Here is a 20,687-nt window from a genome sequence, read left to right as displayed (position 1 = left end):
TAAGGATTGGCTCCGGTGAAGACAGCGCTGGACTTACGCATGCGTTTGCAAATGCATGCTAACTAAACCCCCATTTTTAAAGCAGACTGTTGGACAGGTTAATTCAGTTGGCCAGCAGACTGGTTGGTGAGTTGAACTATGGAATCTTCTGTTTTTCTCTTTTATGCGTTTGCCCCTCCATGTGCTCCTTGGTGTGAAGCCCAGTTATAGGTGGGGCAGGGGGCCATTTGTTTGTTACTGGCTGGTAAGTGCCTGCTTGTAAAAAGTCTGCAGCTACAGTATTTGTAGCTGTGGACTGCATTTTTTTTTTAATACCACTACCCAAGTTGCTCTTTACGTCAGTCTTGTGATTCTCTCCCCTCCATCACAATGCATCACTAGGAATACATCCCACTATTCTCTAGTTTGCCATGTCAACTGGTTACTCAATGAATGACAAACCTCATCACACTTCTGAGTGTCCCCCTGTACTCGCCTCCTCCACTATGCTACCTTCAACACCTTCCTGCCCAGTTCCTAGCCACAGAAAACATGGCAGCCTTGTGTAAAGCCACAGCAAACAGTTGGCTAGTACATTACATGCTGCCCTCTGATTTCTGCTGCGCAGAGAATATTGGGAAGATACAATAGAGACAGATTTCAGGCAACTAGACTAGCAGTATTTTTAAATGCATTTATTGGCTTTTAAACATTGGACTTGGGGTGTTTTCTTTTTGTGGGCGATTTCACTTTAACATATAAAAATCGCAAGCCTGGTGTGATGAAATGCTAAAAAAAGATTTTATATGTACACTGCATAGATTTATAAATACACACACACCAACATTCATCTAAGCATAGGAGATATGAACAGATGCAGCAGTGCAATGCAGGTTTTGAGCCATTATTAACCATTAAGGAAGTAGAACCTAATCTGCCAAGCTATGTCCAGCCTTGAGGGGGAGAAAAAAAAAATAAAAAAAAATTAACCCCCCTTCCTACAAACTCCACTGTTCTTTAGACCAGATCCTTAGAATTAGGAAAGCTGGCAGCATGGGGATAACAAGAAAATAGCAAAATCTATTTCTGGCCCTGTGGGCTTGTCTGGATCATGTCAGATGTATAAAAAGAAGCTGTTGGCTTAATGAAATATTTGTAACTCCATAGCAGATGTTCTGATCACCACACACAGTTACTGTTCTACACTACACACCTGCTCAGTCCCTTAACGCACCAGGTGAAGCACAGTCCTAAGAGTCCGCCATCAACCTAAGGCCGGCCATACACAGTTTGAATCCCGGACGTTTCAGCAGCTGAGATTCCAATCATTAATGGGCAAAGCTGAATGTACCAAGTTGATCGATCAATTTGGGTACAACCAGCCTGCCAGATTCTCTTGAGATTATTGCTAGCAGCTGCTAGCAATAATCACTGTCTTCTCCCAGTGGGGACAGCTTCCCCCTGCAGGGAGAAGACAATAGCCAGGGAGGAGGGATTCCCGCATCAACACTGTCTGTGTTGATGCGGGAATCAAGCAAAATCAATGGGGGGGATGATGGGGGAATCAAGCAAATTTCTTTCCTGCAACAGGTTGTAGGAAAGAAATTTGCTCCATGTATGTCCGGCCTTAATTCAATGACTTGCTGCCCAATAGACATGTGTTGTTTTTTGTTTTTTTCTCACCTCGTGTAAATCACTGGCCACTTTTTGACGCTCGCTTTGCTCCATTTCCAGTTTCTTTATTGTATCATTCAGTTGACTCTTCAGCTATTGGTGTTAAAAATAAAAAAAAAGTGTTATTCTCCCTGTATATTACAGTCACTGAGCAAAGAGACTTATAGAGACTGTCACCAGACCATTCATTTCAACAGCAATCTTCCTTTATCTGCATTTAACAAACTTTAGGCATCCTATTAATGGTAAAAGCATCTGCTGTTTAAACATCTAAAAATCTTAAAGTGTATTACCAAGTTTGCAGCCAAATATCGATAACACCAACTTTATACTTGTTGCATGCTCTCATTCACATAACATAAAATTTAAAAAATAAAAAATTGCTGCTTACATTGCTGCTGCAGCACAGAAGGCTTTTCACTGTAATACATAGATGCATTACGGTGAAAAACCTTAAGGCTTTAGAACCACCTTAAAGTTTAACATAATTAACCCTGTCTGTACTGTGGTGGCAGATCTCATTATCAGTGTCTGTCCTAACAGAGCTAAAGATCTAGAAATTGTCCATCTGCATTCTATGTTAATAAGGGGAAACTCAGTGTGCCACCCTGTAAGTGAATAGTAAGGCTGGCCATAGACCGTGCAAATTTCTTTGCACGATTCCCCCATCAATACTGATAGTGCTGACAGGGGAATCCCTCCTGCCAATCAGTTGCCTGCTCCCGTCGGGGGAAGTTGTCCCTGTTGGGAGAAGACAGTGATTATTGCTAGCAGCTAAAGCAGCCGCTAGCTATAAATCGTAAGAGAATTTGGCAGGCTGGTTTATCAAAGTCGATTGATCAACATGGTACATTCAGCTTGCCCACACACGGTTTCAATCTCGGGCGGTTCCTGCTGAACCAGCCGAGATTCGAACTGCCTATGGCTGGCCTAAGAGAGCCCACCAAAGGTCACTGCCAGGCTATGGCCACAATGTTCAGTCCAGCAGGGCTTGGACACAGCATCTCAAAAGAAAGGCTGGGGATGGCCTAACCTTCTGTAGGCGGTAGTTCAACCTGAAAGTGAAAGCCTTCCTGTGTCCATTAACCACTTCTGGACCTCCCGCTGTCGATATATACGCCAGTCCTTTGATGTTAAATACCGTTTTTATGGCAGCAGATAGCTGCCATAACCCCAGTATTTTCTTCAACAGCGGGCGGTCCACTTTAAGATAAAAGTGGTCTCCGCAGCAAAATCACTTTTATCGGTGGCGGGAGAGGTGTCCGACCCCCTCCCGGTCATCTCTGCCGCTTACCGGATCCGTCGGTAGCGGCGGAGATGATCCAATGCTGTCCCCTGCTTGGCACTAAGTCGAGTGAGGGAATGATGGCCCCCACTCAACTCTACATCTACTCCACATTAAAGAGGTCTTGTCATGGTTTTTTTCTATTACAAGGGATGTTTACATTCCTTGTGATATGAAAAAAGTGAAACAAAATTTGTATTATTTTTTAAAAGGACAGTGTAAAAATAAAAAATAAGAAGTAAAATTAAAAAAAATGTAAAGCACCCGTCCCTCCGAGCTCGCGCGCAGAAGAGCGCGTATATGTAAGTTGCGCCCATATAAGAAAACTGTATTCAAACCATACGTGAGGTATCGCCACGATCGTTAGAGCGAGAGCAATAATTCAAGCTCAGGACCTCCTCTAACTCGAAACTGATAACCTATAGAAATTTTTCAACATTGCCTATGGAGAATTTTAAGTGCCAAAGTTTGTCGCCATTCCACGAGCTGGCGCAATTTTGAAGCATGACATGGGTATCAATTTAGGGTAAAATTAGGCTAACTTTACTGTGTTATTTTTTTATTCCAAAAAGAGTATTTTTTCCCAAAAAATTTGCGTTTGTAAGACCGCTGTGCGAATACGGTGTGAAAGTATTGCAGTGACCGCCATTTAATTCTCTAGGGTGTCTAAAAAAAATATATATATATATATATATACATACAGTATATATATATAACGTTTGGGGGTTCTAAGTAATTTTCTAGCAAAGAATGATTTTATCTTGTAAACAGGTGTCAAAAATAGGCCCGGTCCTTTAGTGTTTAATGGACAAGAAAGGAAAATTGTTTACAAAAAAGGAAAAACACTAAGTACGCATTTACAATGCTAGCTTTTTTTTGTACATTTACTTGCAATTGTTTAAACTTGTGAAAGAATCTTCATCTTTAAAGTAAATTTGCCTTAAGAGGAATATAGAGGCTGCAATTGCGCAAACCTTTAAATTAAAAAAAAAAAAGTTACTTGGATGTGTCTGGCGTGTTCCTGCCACATACTCAGGGAAAGCTTTCAGCAAAGGAAATTCACACAGAATTCCTTTTTTTCTTTACTTGTTTTAGACTACTGTCCCAGAAAATATTGAAGCCCAAGTATCTGCATGATAAAATGAGTCGTCAGCATGGCAGACTACATATTTATACATTTACAAGTCTGCTTTAAAGGATAGGTCCACCTTCAGGAACATGTTACATCCATATTTGGGGTGCAACATGCTCCTACCCGCCCACCGCCAGAGCCCCCTCACTGTGACAGTGGGCACGTTTTGAAAACTGCTCCTCGTTCATTCACAGCAATCTGTGAGTAAGGAAACTACAAGTCCCACTGACAATGCAGCAGACAGTGTGTAGTTCTCAATGAACTGGAAGGGTGCTGACGAGTGCCCTCGTAGTTCTTTCATGATCCCAGCTTTCAAACTGACAGCCCATACAGAGGTATGGGCAGAAAGCTGTAGGGATTATCTGCACGAGCCTGACATTGCACCCGCAATCTACTGATGTGGGTGCAATTCTCTGCAGGCTCCTGTGAAAAAAATAATAAATGCACATTATTCCTGCAAAAATATGTGCATTTATTATTTTTTTCACAGGTCATCTTAGCCTTTAAATAATTTGGCAAAAAGAGAAAGGATAGTGCAACCCAGAGAGGACAGGACAAGAGAGGGTGACTAAGAATGGATCTGCCTACAGAATATAAGCATCACTTGTGTCACCTGTCCAACTACAAGTATTTATATTACACAGAAGTTATTGAATTATTTATTACAAGATCAAGCTTAATACAAACTCTTGAAACTCAGTCCATCTGCAGCATCACAGGCTTAATGCATGCATTGGTGTTAACTACTTTAAGTGGATTAGAAGTAAAAAAAAAAAAAGGGTATTGTTTAATGATGTGAGGAAGGTAAACAGGCAAAAGACTGAAAGCTTGACAAAGGGACAGATAGGCCCTCATTCCATCCAACAGAAAAGCTGAGTAGACAGGTAGGAGCGGGAGTCTCCAGAGACACAGAAGAGAGACATCTTCTTACCAAGGTCAGCTCTTCATTCTGCCTTACTGCTTCTGAATATGAACCATCAAGCTTTCTTTGCAATTCAGTCAACAGATCTTTCAGCTGAAATGAAGTTCAGAGTTTGTAAAGCGGCTCTCCCATTCACAGGCATAGAACACATGGGCCACACTTAACAAAGGTGTCTGAAAGGAAAGTATATGGGCTTGCCCATATCCACCAGTCGGATTATTTTTATTATTTTTCGTACCTGCTCTAAAAAGTTTTAAATTAGAATCTGCACTGGTAAATATGCACAAGAGTTTGTAAGTTTTCCTTACAGATACTTAAAGTGAACTTGTGCTTTGCCCATACAGGGTAAAGCAACAGGTTCGCTTAAATGGAAGCTGGGAGCAAAGAGAAGAGCATTAGCTTTTTTTTTCTAAATTCCAGCTCCTCCATGTACCAATATAGCATTAATGTACTTATTTTGCAAAAATAAAACTGCCTTCCATTAGTTCTACACAGGCTTACCCAACTCTCTTCATAGCGGTTTATAAACACTGCTCAATTACTTCTGCCTTACTTCCTGGTCAGACTTTAGGTCATGACACAGGAAGGAGTTGACCAGCTGAGGGTAGATGATGCAGGGTGTGTGCTAATGAGGTCAGCTGGTCAACTCCTTCTTGTGTCATGACCTAAAGTCTGACCAGGAAGTAAGGCAGAAGTAATCGAGCAGTGTTTATAAACAGCTATGAAGAGAGTTGGGTAAGCCTGTGTAGAATTAAAGGAAAGCTGTTTTATTTCTGCAAAAGAAGTACATCAATGCTATATTGTCACATAGGGGAGCTGGAATTTCGAAAAAAAAAAAAAGGTGAACTTAGCCTTTAAGTAAAAATGAAAAGCTTGCACAGGCCAGGAACTGTCTCCTATCCCTCCATATGATGGTGCTGTCAAGAGGGAGAAAGGGGGGTGAGCTGCAGTATCCCGACTCCCTGAAGCAGTGGATGCTATACATGCACTAAGTAGACAGAGAAAAAGAGAAGCAAAAAGGACAAACATAAGCAGATGGTGGTGCAGTCATTAAAATTAGCCTGTTGATTTGCCCTGCATTGACAAAGCAGTTTCACTGTGAAGAATAACTGTTCTTTAAAAAAAGATGCCATTTCAAACATATCCATATATGTACAACCTTTAACAGCTACATTTTCAGCCTTCGTGATTTAAGGCCTAATGCCCAGGCTTCTGCAAACATAGCTTATGAAGATTGCACTGTAGGGGGCAGAATGCTCCAGAGCAAGATGACAATCAGGAAAGGGCCAGATGTGCAATTCTGCCTTCAACATTAGGCTGTCTGGGATCACGTGATGGAGTATTGGACAGGGCGTATGCAGAGGCTGACTTTTCCAGCAGTTTGTGGCCAAGACATCTAACAGATCCTCTACATTGGGGTTTATTTACTAAAACTAGAGAGTGCAAAATCAGTCAAACTTCTGCAAAGAAACCAATCAGCTTCTAACCCCAGCTTGTTTAATCTTTGGCAATAAAACCTGGAAGCTGATTGGTTTCTCTGCAGAAGTGTGACTGATTTTGCACTCTCCAGCTTTAGTAAATCAACCCCAGTGTACTGCTAATCTGTGCACACTACAAGCAGGTGGAATGTACAGAATGTTTGGAATGACTCGTGCATGTGATGACAGTTCTGAGAACACATGGAAAGAAGAGGCTGCTTGTCTCTGGATAGATTGAAAAATATTAAGAGCGTCCATGTAATTTGGTTGCTTGTTCTGGTTATATTAAACAGGACCAATGTGATTTTTACTGGGAGCTGGGCTAAAATCTTTTCAAGAGCTTAAAGGATGAATCTTCCCTCCCAAACTCAATGCGTTTCAGATATTTACAACTACGGCATGCCCTACATAACCAGTTTCCCGGCCCTCCTCCACAGTTCCCGACCTACCTCATCTTGGATACAATTTTAGATTTGGATACTAAGAAGCTGATCTCAATATTCCACACAGATCTTTTCACTCCCTTGGCCACTAAATTGGCCTATCAACTAAAATCCAAATGGGTGCGGGATATTGGGGATGTGGAGGATGAGTACTGGGCTGAAATACTGGATGCATGTAAGCAGCTGTCTCCCAATAGTTATTTATCAATGGATCCGCGCTTCAGGATATTCAAACGACTGCTGCCCCCCTATATGAGCAGGGAACACCTAAGTGACTATATACTGATATTCCTTCTTTATAACACAGCGCCACTCCCTATCCTTTTGGTTTTAGCTGTCTCCCAATGCTTAAGATTGCCTTACACAGCTTTACATTCTGCATAGATCATACCTGACTCCAGTACGCATTGCAAGCTACAGCTCCTTTCACTCCCCTACATGTCCTGATCCCCAGGGGACCTTTCTCCACAAAGTGTGGGAATGCCTGGCCATACACGACTACTGGTTGTAAATGGTTCAATTCCTTAATAAGATGGGCTCACCTTTGACAGCTGACCCCAGGGTTTGCCTGTTTAGTCTCTCTTCTAACCCTGAAGATAAGTTTGAGACACTTTCTACAGGAAGTGCTTTTCATCGCTAGGAAGGCCGTTGCACGCCAATAGATGCAGGCACTCCCTCCCACACTTCAAGCCTGGTGTCAGGAAGTAGATTTTTACCCTATAAGAAACTCAACTACATACATAGAAAGTGCCCAACCAAATATAATAAAATCTGTGACCGTTGGTAGGCTGTCCTGGATACCTGTCTTTACATGGCGATACTGAATGCTGCCTGTTTATTTGCTAACCTTATACACCTCATATACCTAGTAATGTGACCCTTGATGTTCCCTCCTTGCATATATTGTGTAGTTTGTTTCTCTTTTTTTTTGTCATATGGTCAAGTTTATGGAGCAGTTTTGGATATAACTCTACTGTGATTGCATCTGTTTGTATATATTTACCTCGGTTATAAGACTATTTTTTTTATCTTTTCCATAAAACACATTTGAAAGTGAAAAAGGACCAATGTATTTTACTTGATTTTGTTGTGCTATGGTAAAGGAGTCAAAGTATTTTACTTGCTTTTCTCTGGAAATGGTAAAAGAACCAATGTATTTTACTTGCTTTTCTCGGTCTATAATAAAATGACCAATGTATTTTACTTGCTTGTTTTTGGATATATCGTATTAAAAAAAAAAAGCAAAAACACACAACTGTATATTACTTTCCTGTCTCTGGAATTATTAAAGAATGGATATCCTCACACTGACAATAACCGGTTTGTGTTTACATCTTTACCAGCTGTCATTGGACACAGCTGATAACGCTGTATAGGGCTGCTGTGATTGGCCCTTTACCCCCATCTGTGAGCAGCTGTGTCCTTAAGGACGCAGCGATTTCAGAGCATGCCGCAGGGGACGCCTTGGACGCCATGGACGCCTTCCCGGCAAAGTAAGCCCGTGCTGTAGTCGTCTTTTGGCTATAGTGCAGGCGGGAGATGGTTAATAAACCATGCTTTTTGAGCAATGAATCTCTTCTATTCTTTCTACAACTCTGGTATCCATATAAAAAGCAGAGGGTGCAATCAGTGCAAAAATAACAATATCAAACCCCCCCTTTTTGTATGCAAGCTGAACACTGAAAGAATTTTCACAAAAATCCAAAATAGTAAACGTAAAACAGGATAAAAGTGCAGCGCAAACAGAAAAATTCCAAAACATTGGTGAAGAAGTCCCAGAATCTAATAATGATGAGAAAAAGTCCAGATAATTGGAGGACAACAAGTCCCAGAAAGCCTTCACTAGTGATGTTATATCCACAAAAGGTGACAGTCCCTCTACCTCTGGTCTTATAATCTACTCTCACCTCAAAGCATGGACTCATGAGCTAACAGGTAGTCATGCAAGCAGATCCAGACCCCTCAGAACCAAATGCAGACATCCGGCCATAAATGATAAAAAGGTAGGATCCAAGTGCTCACTGTATGTTTAATAAAGTTATAAATGTGTCCAAACACGGACTACTCACATTTCAGCAGTTTGGTACAGGCATAAAAAAAACACAAACGTGTCAAGCAGAATTCGAAGGGCAGCAGCGGGTGATGTCATACGCAGCCTTCCCCCGTACTCATTACGTTCCTGTGAGCTTCCTCAGTGGGGTGTGGCTACAGCGTCACCCGTCAGTCAATTTATAGGAGGCCGTTGTTATGGCTACAGCCGACGCCATCCACAGCGGGGCAGGGCCACGACGTAAAGCCGTCAGCCAATATATGAAATAAAACCAAAAAAAGCCTCCAGACTTACCTGTCTGGAGGCTTTTTATGGTTTTATTTCATATATTGGCTGTGACCGCTCTGTGTGGCGTCAGCTGCAGCCATAACAAAGGCGCATTTGGACTTGGCCGACGGCTTTATCATTTATGGCCGGATGTCTGCATTTGGTTCTGAGGAGTCTGGAGATAAGAGTGCGATCTGCTTCAACCCATTTGGTATATTGGGATCTGCTTGCATGACTACCTGTTAGCTCATGAGTCCATGCTTTGAGGTGAGTATAGATAATAAGACCGGAGGGTGGAGGGACTGTCACCTTTTGTGGATATAACATCACTGGTGAAGGCATTCTGGGACTTGTTGTCTACCAATTATCTGGACTTTTTCTCATCATTCTTAGATTCTAGGACTTGTTGTTCACCAACGTTTTGGCATTTTTCTTTTTGCGCTGCACTTTTATTCTGGTATCCATATGTAAAAAAGCAAAGAACCGATACTAGCTGCACTGCTGTGAACAAGCATGTTTAGACCTTCTTTTCATTAAAGGGGGTCATCATATCTTGGTGGTGCATATAGGGTTTTCCCAGGAGTGGTGGATCAAGCACTGCTAAACCAATATTAGTATTTGTTTTTACACCACCAGAGCACAGTGTGGACATTATGTACAATGTAGTTAAAGAAAAAATGCTTATCCATTATTGGTGGAAGAAGCTTAAATATTTTGTACTTCTAATTGGGGCTATACGAAATGCATATTGATTCAGTTGAATTAATCTTAATCATTTAAGTGCAAAGCATAATATAAGGGATGTGAAGGTACTAGGGTTGCACCGATGCCGATACCAAGTATTTGCACGGGTACTTGTACTAATTCTCTGATACCCGAAACCAATACCTTTGCGGTGCAATTTGACCCCATACAAAATGAATAGGCTCAAATCGTGCTGCAAAGAATCTCATGGGTTTTGAACAGGAATGCGGTGCAATTCCTGTTGGAATCAATTAACTGACCGGCTTCCAGCAAGTTTGTACCAGGTTTTAGTTCCTGAATTCAATCAAGGATGTCCAATACTAACTTTAAATAATGCATTAGTGCACCTTAAGCATACAGACTAGTTGAAACCCCATTTTATGGAACAAAGGCCATTTCTACATACAGAAGAGCAGCTCTGTCCAACTTAACCTGGCATTTGCAGCGAATAAATTTTGGATCATTGTACTTCACCAGCTCAGCACAGTAAAAATATTATAAAAACCCATTTTAATAAATTACCTCTCTGACTTCTGACACGTAGGTAGTTCTCTCAAGCTCTGCCTTTTCCAGCTCTGTTTCCAAACTCTCTTTCTCCTTTAGGAACTTATGAGATATAAACTAGTGTTACTTCAAATGTTATAGTCAGTTATTGGGTTTCTTGCATAGAAGAGCCTCTGGTCAATGTTTATCTTCAATTCACAAATCATAGAGCATGCAGCATTTTCAATACTAAGCATTTTTTTCTTATTTCAATGAAAGAAAAAATGAATTTAATATACTAAAATTCATTACTGCTCCAATTAAATTTACTACAGGAATGTTATATTTACTACACAAGTTTTACTGAATTTTAAGGTATAACTAAAAGCTTTTATTCTTTCATTTTATTAGAGTGGCTACAGACTAGAACATCTGTCAGGTTTTTACTGCTGTGTCCCGGCTAGGGAGATTCACCCTCCCTATTTGTCCTTGTGCCCATTGTCACTGAAAGTCAAAGAAAATCCCACATTTTGAGTTGTCACCAAAACAGGAATAAAGGGGAAAATCTTCCAATGGGGACCCTACTTCTGATGAACACGGAGACAACGAAACGTCATCTACTTCCTATTGTGGCTATGGGATTGGAAAAGTGAAGAGAAATCTCCCCAATGGGACACAGTAGGCAAAAAAAAAAAAAAAACTAACAGGGGTTATAACTCCTTTTAACTGGTGTGTGTGTGTGAGTGTGTGTGTGCCTATCATAGCAGCTTGGATCTTTCTGATAAGCACTGAAATGTCTTTATTCTTGCACGCTTGGCTTGGGCAACTAGTAAATTGAGAGCTACACGTGTCAATTTCAATTTTTGGGAATATTGAAAACAGATTATATTATAAGCGTAAGCACCTGCTTCCTCCTAAATTAATACAAAGCTTCCTCTGATTCAGAGGGGCAGGCTGATGATGTCCTCCTCTCTGACTCAGCCAATCACAGGAAGCTTTGTATTCATTCATAGAACACAAAGCTGCCTATGAATGGCTGAGCGCCGCTCAGCCGACTCTTATTTTGTTTTGGGTGGGAGATGGAAAGTCTCTGTCGCACACCTGGAACCCAGCACTGTGTACTGTATGTAGCTGAAGCCACATGCAGTACATACAACGCTTAGAGCCAGTGCAGAGTTTGAATCAGCTTGGTCAAAATGGACTATTAAAAGTGAGAGGGAAACATGGAGATCAGCTTTAATACATAGATTGCTGAAACATGGCTAATGCCAGCCTGATGTTTACTGTATGTTGAGGAGTGATAACCTGTGATAATCACTGTGAATTTACTTTAATATAGAAATTGAACTGCATGTTCAATTAACCACTTCATCTCCGGAAAGATTTACCCCCCTTCCTGACCAGGCCATTTTTTGCGATATGGCACTGCGTTATTTTAACTGACAATTGCATGGTCATGCGACGCTGTACCGAAATAAAATGTATCTTTTATTTCCCACAAATAGACCTCTCTTTTGGTGGTATTTGATCACCTCTGCAATTTCTTTTTTGCGCTATAAAACAAAAAAGAGCAACAATTTTGAAAAAAAAAAAAAAAAAAAAAACTTTACATTCTGCTATAAAAAACACTTCCAATAAAAAAAAATTGAAAGAAAATCTAATTTCTTCATCGATTTAGGCCAATATGTGTTCTGCTACATATTTTTGTTAAAAAAAAAAAAAAAAAGCTCAATAAGTGTATATTGATTGGTTTGCACAAAAGTTATAGCGTCTACAAACTGTGGGATATTTTTATTTATTTTATTACTAGTAATGGGGACAATCAGCGACTTATATAGCAGGACTGTGATTTTGCGGCGGACATTCTACCACTGACAGACACTTGACATTTCTGGGGACCAGTGACACTAATGCAGTGATCAGTGCTAAAAAAAAAAAAAAAATATGCACTGTCCTAATGAAACTGGCAGGGAAGGGGTTAACATAAGGGGCGATCAAAGGGTTAACTGTGTGCCTAACCTGTATTTTTGTGTAGCATAGGTGGTGCTTTTACTATCTTTGCTTTGCAGAGACACAGGACTCATGCCTTCCCTCCTGACAGAACGACAATCTGGCTTGTTTACATAGGCAGACCGCGGTCTTGCCTCCGTATCGAACAATCGGTGGGAGCTGGTGGACAGAGTGCATGGAACCCGCCGATCAGTATAATCACAGCGGGGGCGTGCCACTGGCGACGCACATTCGCACCCGGAAGAGCCGGATCACGTATAAAAATACATGATCCGACACAGAAGTGCTGCCCTGTAACAGTAAAACGGCTATAGGGCGGACTTTAAGTGGTTAAAGACCATACCAGTACACAAGAATACTGAATGCCTATTGATCTGACAGAAATAAACTTAGCCTCTAAATCCTGATAAAACAGCATTATCGCAGAGTATTTGGTGTCAGCCCTGCCCAGCTGTCTTTTACCAAACTACGCAAACCTTCTTCCTATCTTGTTCCTCACCGCAAAAAGGTCAATTATTCTGTATCTACAGATAAGAACTACGAGGGCTAATTAAAATCCTTGCATTGTCCACAGGACAGCACTACATTTTCACCATGGCTAAAAGATTTTTTGCACTTATTGAACAGAGAGAACACTTTGAGTGGAATATTTAACAGATCAAATGGGTGCATGTAAGCAGAGAACAAAGCCAAAATTCTATTGTGTGTGTGTGCGCGTAAAACACACATATACATATGGCTCTCCATTTTATCACAAAGTAGATCATGTGGGCTGGGAATTTTAGACTCACATTTTCTGCCTCCTTGTTCCATCTTTTCAGTTTGTCAACCTCCTGTTCCAATGACCGAACTGCAGATGCTGCCTAAAAGAAACAAACAAATATCAGTCAATTCTACACATTAAATAAAAAGAAAATTAGACAATCCAATTTAAATAAGTCATATTCCTTTTATGTGAGAAGCTGAATGATCCAAAACAAGTGGAAAAATCTTGTGCTTCCTTGGAAGGGTAGTATGATGAGGATATGATGGAGGCAATGGCAGAAACACAGTTGATTGATAATTTAGGGCACATATCATGATTCAGATCTGTTCAGCTATAAAGTGTAGAGGAGGAGAAGGGGCTTCATTTGCACAAAAAATATCAAATTGCAGAAATTTTTCTTAAAAACAATTCTTAGCAGATCCTCTCATTTTACAACAATACTTGCTTATCTCTGCTCAGTTGGTACATACAATCTGGTGATGAAGCAATACAAAGCAAATACAATTAAAGTTAACCATAAATCTGATTGCAAAAGAACTTCACTTTCAGACCCTATGATAATGGTCAATAGGACAAACAGTGAGAGCAAATTTGCCAAGGCGGAACAAAGATTAATAAAGATTCTAACCCCCGCTCAATTAATTCACTCAAGGTAGTGGTTTAAATATATTTTTCCTGTACTTACTTTCAATGGTCAAAGTAAACATTTGGTTTTTAAAATTTTCTTTAGTCAAGTACATAAATCTCCGGGTTCACAAATGTGTGGCATCGGTTTTCAGTCCGGGGTTCGGTAAGCTCCTGTTGACTGGTTCAAGTGCAAATTTTTGCCTGAATTCGCATCTGAACCTGACCCAAAACCACACCCCTTTTGAAACCACACCACGGCCGCCCTGGACACGTATGATCCGGCTCCATTCAGAGCCAGTCACATTCACAAGTAATGCAAATTGGATGCGGTTTAAAATGCAACCAATTCGCATATATCTGAACCTAGCCTACATGTTATGTCTTTCAAAGACTGCTTAGCAGTTCTAAAAAAAAAAGCCTATTTACGGTGCTCAATAGCTCAAGCGACACTTTACCCATAGAACACAAGGCTCTCTAAATGAAGCCACATGACTGTAATTTTCAAATCTCATTGGAAAATCACTTTTACTATTTGCAAAAGAAGTATACTTATCCTCATAGATAAGTTTAGCAAATTCAGCTTAGTGACTTATTGCAGCAACCATGACCAGAGAGCTCCGTCTGAAGTTTCAATTGGATAAGGTCAGTGGAAGCATATTGTATACATACAATATGTATGCATATTCATAAAAAAATAGAGTAAACTTGCATCTCCCTTAGTTAAACTTACCTCGCTAAGCTCATTCTGAGACTCCTCCAGCTTTATCTTCCACCGCCCCTCCTCTTCCTCCACACTGCGCTGCAACCTCTGCAGAATTCCTTCCTGCAAGCACAAGAATTACAATAGAATAAATGAAACATTAAACCTACATATTACTGAAGCTGAACTCAAGGCAGTTTATAAAAATACAAAATTGACACAGTTATGGATTAAAAAAAAATAAAAAAAGCAGAAAGGATATTACCTTCCAGCTTGCAGGTCTCAAAGATTCTTCACTGAGCCACACAATGCACAGCCCAGTGTAAAATCTTGGCATGTCTTGGTGCCAGAATGAATTAACTACTTTAAAGTGGATGTAAACCCAATGTCATCCTTTCTAAACTACTGCCATAGGGGTCATCTATAAGGATATACATGCCTCCTGCATGTATCTTTATCTGTCAAATGTCTCCCCTCTGTCTGTTATTAGACCCGAAAAACTGCAGATTCTGTGGGTGGGTCTGTTGTCTGGAGCTCGGTGGGTGGAGTCGTGATGTCAGTAGACTCCCCGCCCACCTCTACACTCCCCTTGTCAATATGCATTTTCTCCTGTGTATTTCTAACACTGAACTTCTGCTATGATCTCTAACATCCAGTGAAAAGACAGGAAAGTAACCACATGACTTCAGCATGCCAAATCATGCTGAGGCGTGGAACAGCCAATCCTGGCAGAGCTGCTAATGAAAGGAGTGGGGGAGGGAATAAAAAAATAATGCCTGTGTCTTAGGCTAATGCACGAGATGTAAATCACCTGTCACTCACAGCAAGGGGGAGGATTTGACAAAGTTTTTCTCAGTTTGTCAAGATTTCTCTCACTGAACATTAAAAGAGGATTGCTCAGAGATGGATTAACTCTGTGTGGCAAGACTGGGCTCAAATGATAGGAAATCTTATACTCTATAGTATGATATATAAAAAAAAAAAAAAAAAAAAAAAAAAAAAAAACATTTTTCGGGTTTACATCCACTTTAAGTGTAGAAGTTGAGTCAATCTAGGCTGGCCAATCAAGATGGCTACAGGTACCCAATATTAATGTGGCCATGACACTTTATAAGCCCACATATATAGGTGGAAACTGCTCTAAAATTTTTTGAAAAGATATCAGCATCATCGGTAGAAGCAAGTGGTCTATTAATAAATTAAGTGTATTGACTACAGCTTACAGTGATGGTTCCCCTCCCCTTATTTTCTCCTTTGGATTCCCCTTATAAGTCCAATTATAATTTATAAGTCAAAGACTACTAGAAGGCCCTTACTCAACATTGTGGACTGTATCTGCAAATTGTATAGCGGTTCTGGTAGTTTATACTTTGTGATATGCTTGGTACAAATTTTTACCTGCCTCTATGCTGATCTTATGAGACAATGTATTAATAATTTCTCTATGCTGTGTGTGCCAAATGCACTCCTATCTAATTTCGAGGAAAAAAAGAAACTTTTTAAAAAAATTATTAAAAGGATGTCTAAAGGTGACGAACCCCTATAGAGCCTGAACAAAGAGGTAAGCGGTGTCAAAGGAGCTTGTGGACGTCACATTAATGGGAGAGAGGCAAGTCATATGTCCTGTCCTGAAGATCATTGTAACAGCAAAGTTGTCAACTGTCATGAATGGGGTACATTCATAACAGCTGTGATCAGCCTAAAGCTAATCACATAGTACAGGGTGCTGCGATTGGCCCAGGTACCATGTGATAGCTGTGGGCCAATCACAGGATAGGAGATGCAGCTGTTATAAATGATTGCAGTATGTGTTACTCTCGCGCTACCATTGTGTGAGGTGAATTCATAACCAAAACTGCTGCCTTCACTGAAATGGTATATCCATACCTACTAATATAATAAAGGATTAAAGATAGTGAAGCGCTGTTTAAGTATTGTGATTCTTATATATAAGTTGCAATCCTGTGTTATTTAGTGATAACAAATGTTTTCCTGTGTCTACACAATTTGCGCAATGGTTGATCAACCCAATTGATCACTACCATTAATTAAACATCAAATCATAAACAATTAATATAATTAAAGTGATTTCAGTGCGTAAACAATCCAAAGTTCACGTGTCAGGTCTGGACACCTGGTGATTATCAGTGCTAAAAAGTGCTTAGTAGTGCACACAGACAAAATCTATCTTAAATTAGTAACTTGATAACTGATGCTTAACAATCAAATACATATATTTAAAGTGAGACTAGTCCTGTGATTGTGCTTTTTCCCTTCACCGATAATTGTGACATTCCAAGGTGTGGCTGACAGTAAATCTTGCTTCCCGTGTCACCTCTGTGCTCTCTAGCCTCTCGCCTTATGTATGTTAAAAGTCAGCCTAGAACGTAATTCCACAGACAGTGTGTGGTCTCCTCTCATGTTCCTATGTGGGAATATCCAATGCCCAAATAATTTTATTAAAATAAATATTAGGTTACACTCACATTAAAAAAGTTTGAACAGCGACGAAAAAGTAGGATTCCCTGATGAAGTCACATGATTGTGACGTAACGCGTAGGGTGTGAGTGGAGGCATACCAGAAGTGACGCTGTTTAGAAACGAGCTCACCGCTCGTGAATTTTCACTGCTGTTCAAACTTTAATGTGAGTGTAACCCAATATTTATTTAAATAAAATTATTCCTAACGGTACTACACTATGAGAGCATTCTTCTTTCTCTACATACTCCCATTGAGAGGATACTAGAGGAAATCCCCTGGGAGGAATAGAGACAACATGTGAGAGCAGAGCATTGGATATTCCCACAGAGGAACGCAAGAGGAGACCACACACTGTCCGTAGAATTACGTTCTAGGCTGACTTTTAACATATCTAAGGCGAGAGGCTAGAGAGCACAGAGGTGACACAGGAAGCAAGATTTACTGTCATCCACACCTTGGATTGTCACAATTATCGGTGAAGGGAAAGAGCACAATCACAAGGAATGTTTGAAGGACTGTTTTATATAAAGAATATATTTATGGACTTGCAATATGGCTTCTGATAAGTAAATATTAGGTGTCCCATTTTGAGACACAAAGAAACAGACTTTTAAGCACTAGTGCCCCCCCCATCAGTGTAGCCTACCAGTGCCCCCCCCCCCCATCAGTGTTGCCTACCAGTGCCCCCCCATCAGTTACCAGTGCTCCCCCCCATCAGTGTCGCCTACCAGTGCCCCCCATTAGTGTCGCCTACCAATGCCCCCCCATCAGTGCCCCCCCATCAGTGTCCACCACCAGTGCCCCCCCCATCAGTGTCGCCTACCAATGCCCCCTCGTCAGTGTCACCTACCAGTGCCCCCCCCATCAGTGTCGCCTACCAGTGCCCCCCCATCAGTGTTGCATACCAGTGCCCCCCCATCAGTGCAGCCTCATCAGTGCACATCAATGAAGGAGAAAAATTACCAGTTTTCAAAATTTTCGGTCTTTTTTTTTTTTTTTTTTTTTTTAGCAAAAAATAAACCTAGAAGCAATTAAATACCACCAAAAGAAACCTCTATGTGAAAAAAGCTGTAAGAATGTAATTTGGGTACGCTGTAGCATGACCGCGCAATTGTCAAAGAGTGACAGTGCTAAAAGCTGAAAATTGGCCTGGGCAGTAAAGGGGGTTTAAGTGCCCAGCAAGCAAGTGGTTAATTATATGAATTGTAAATGATTTGATGTTTAATTAATGGTCGTGATCAATTAGGTTGATCAACCATTGCACAAATTGTGTAGACAGAGAAACACATTTGTTATCACGAAACAACACAGGATTGCAACTTATATATAGGAATCACGCTACATTAAGTAACAGCACTTCACTATCTTTAATCATTTGTTATGAATTATTTCATTCATAACAGCTTTGTAGACATTGTGATCGTCTGCATATCGATCACTGGGCCCCGAGTACCGAGATCCGCTGGACACATCAGGGAGTGGGCACACTGCGCTCCACTAATTCAGAGCAAGCAAAATGACATACATGTACGTGATTTTGCCTGCACATGCTGGCTCTCCAAAGTATATGTACTGTGGCAGGTCAGCAAGTGGTTAATTACCTGAATGTGTTTTGGTATCGGCTTCCAGTAGTTCACTTCACAGCAAACTGGGAGAGGGCGGGTTAGAACTTCAACTATCAGAGCTTTGTGGAGCCTTGAGTGTACATGCTTGCATATGGAGAGCATCAATGTGCTGCTGCTCCTCCTCTGTCCAAGTATAAACGGAAAGATGACAAAAGACTAGACAAGCCTCTTGTGTAACTGCAAATGAGCCATTAGGGAGGTCCAGGGTCTACCTATGCTATCTGGCAGAGTTGCCTGGATCACAAGATGGATGGCAAATTCTTGTGTAGATAAAGCAGGTCACAGGTACCATTTTCAACAATGAAAGTAACTAAAATTTGGTTTAAGCAATAGCACTACATAGTGTATTAAAATGTACAAAAGTATACAATACCGTTTCTGCCAGCACCGATTTGTATTTTTCACACTCGAGCTGCAGCAGCGTATGGATTTCCTCTCCCTCCTTTAGCTTCTGCTCCATTGCCTGAAAAGAGAAAGATTTTCTGCATCATCCGTATCTACATCTTGTATAAATTATACTAACAGACTTCAAAAGTACAGCAGCAGATATATAGAAAAACTACAAATATGTCATACAATGTGGGAGTAATCGGCAAGACCAACATCCAAGTCGTGCAGAACTTACCTTCACTTTCTCAGCTCCACCATTTTCATTTAAACAAACTCTAGCCAACCTCTCAAATTCCTGGATCCATTCGCCATGGTGCTAGGGGAAGACAAAATATCCCATCAATGACAATAAAGTGTGCAAAATGATATTCAAACATTCCACCACCGATAATAACAAGCATGTTAGGGAAATTTCCCTTCACTTTGTCCTATAGACTCAACAGGAAGTGAAAGGAAATCCCCACATTGGTTACAAGAACAAGTACCCCCATTGGAAGATTTTCCTTTTATTTCTGTTCTGCCGAGAACTAAAATTCCTGGTGCACACTGACAAAAGAAAAAAAAAAAAATCCAACGGTTGTAACTCCTTTACCAACCGTAAAAAAAAAACAAAACAATTTGGGCTCTAGTAATACTTCAATTTAGAACTTCCAAAGCTACGCCTTTTAAGAGTTGCCGTTTGATGGATTCACATGGTTTTCTACAGAATAGAAAGCAGCTTATAATTTAGCCGTACTGACGTTGCAGCCGGCCATACAAGAAACGAAACTTGTCTAGTTCTATTGATCACCTTGTGCACAACCAGCCTGTCGTTTTTCTTCCTTAATGATTAGTGCAGTCAGCTACAGCCAGCAACACTGATCATTGTGATCTGCTGGCATGGATGCTCCTCACCGGCAGAACACCGGAGCATTGCGGGAGGGATTGTGTGTTGATGGGGGAATCGAGCAATGACATAACCTATGGCTTTCCTTAACCTGGATTTCTTACCAAACTGGAAGAAACCGACACATTTGGGAAGATTTTCTGCAGGATTTCTCGTGCTTCCATTTCCCCTGTGTGAAGGTTCTGCGGTTTCTCCTACAAGAAGACAAGATATCAGCCACCTGTTACCATACAGATAAAAGACTGAACGATTCTGGACAGAGATGGGAGTAAAGACACTAATACACATGTTATGTTGCAGGGAGATGAAAGAAAAAAAAAAAAAAAAAACACAGAGTAAAATACATTTCACATGCAAATGAAGCCTCTGAGGATATCAGTTTTTCTAATAAATATTAAAAGTAAACCTGTTATGGAAGATATCATTGCTGACCTCGCTTACTAAAATGCTAGTTTCCTGGCTGACATACTTACCCGCCGACTTCAACATTCTGAGCTGCGTTCCTAGAAATCATGTGCAAATACGAATATCCAACTCTTTTCCTTCTTCACCTGCATACCTATTGCAACTCAGTGAATTAAAGCGTCGGGGTCAGAGGGTGAGCAGAACAGCTGGTAACTAGCACTTTCAGAAGGTGGCCAGGAAATAGTGCTCAAATTTCACTTATAACAAGTTTACTTTCAAAGGTGAATCCATTCATTCTAGCACCCTAGCTATAAGATGCAAGCAGTCAGTAGTAATCCT

At 40.7% G+C, this 20,687-nt stretch overlaps 1 protein-coding gene across 14 annotated transcripts in view; it reads right to left on the bottom strand.

Moving 5' to 3' along the window:
• KTN1 (kinectin 1) overlaps positions 1–20,687 on the bottom strand; it is a 199,892-nt gene that overhangs the window by 9,800 nt on the left and 169,405 nt on the right. For 12 of the 14 annotated variants that reach the window (XM_073610590.1, XM_073610597.1, XM_073610593.1 and 9 more), the window contains 8 exons: positions 20,048–20,137; positions 19,293–19,373; positions 19,041–19,130; positions 14,591–14,683; positions 13,259–13,330; positions 10,497–10,580; positions 5,002–5,085; positions 1,663–1,746 (listed from right to left, as the gene is read on the bottom strand). In XM_073610590.1, the coding sequence (XP_073466691.1) occupies positions 1,663–1,746; positions 5,002–5,085; positions 10,497–10,580; positions 13,259–13,330; positions 14,591–14,683; positions 19,041–19,130; positions 19,293–19,373; positions 20,048–20,137 (678 nt within the window). The remainder of the gene's footprint in view (positions 1–1,662; positions 1,747–5,001; positions 5,086–10,496; positions 10,581–13,258; positions 13,331–14,590; positions 14,684–19,040; positions 19,131–19,292; positions 19,374–20,047; positions 20,138–20,687) is intronic. The other 2 variants (XM_073610596.1, XM_073610601.1) reach the window with 1 other exon arrangement.

This window comes from Aquarana catesbeiana, linkage group LG13, assembly GCF_042186555.1.
Source record: "Aquarana catesbeiana isolate 2022-GZ linkage group LG13, ASM4218655v1, whole genome shotgun sequence".
In the NCBI taxonomy this organism is placed as follows: domain Eukaryota; kingdom Metazoa; phylum Chordata; class Amphibia; order Anura; family Ranidae; genus Aquarana; species Aquarana catesbeiana.
The sequence above is the reverse complement of the archived record's forward strand: the minus strand, read 5'-3'. Positions and strand labels throughout refer to the sequence as shown.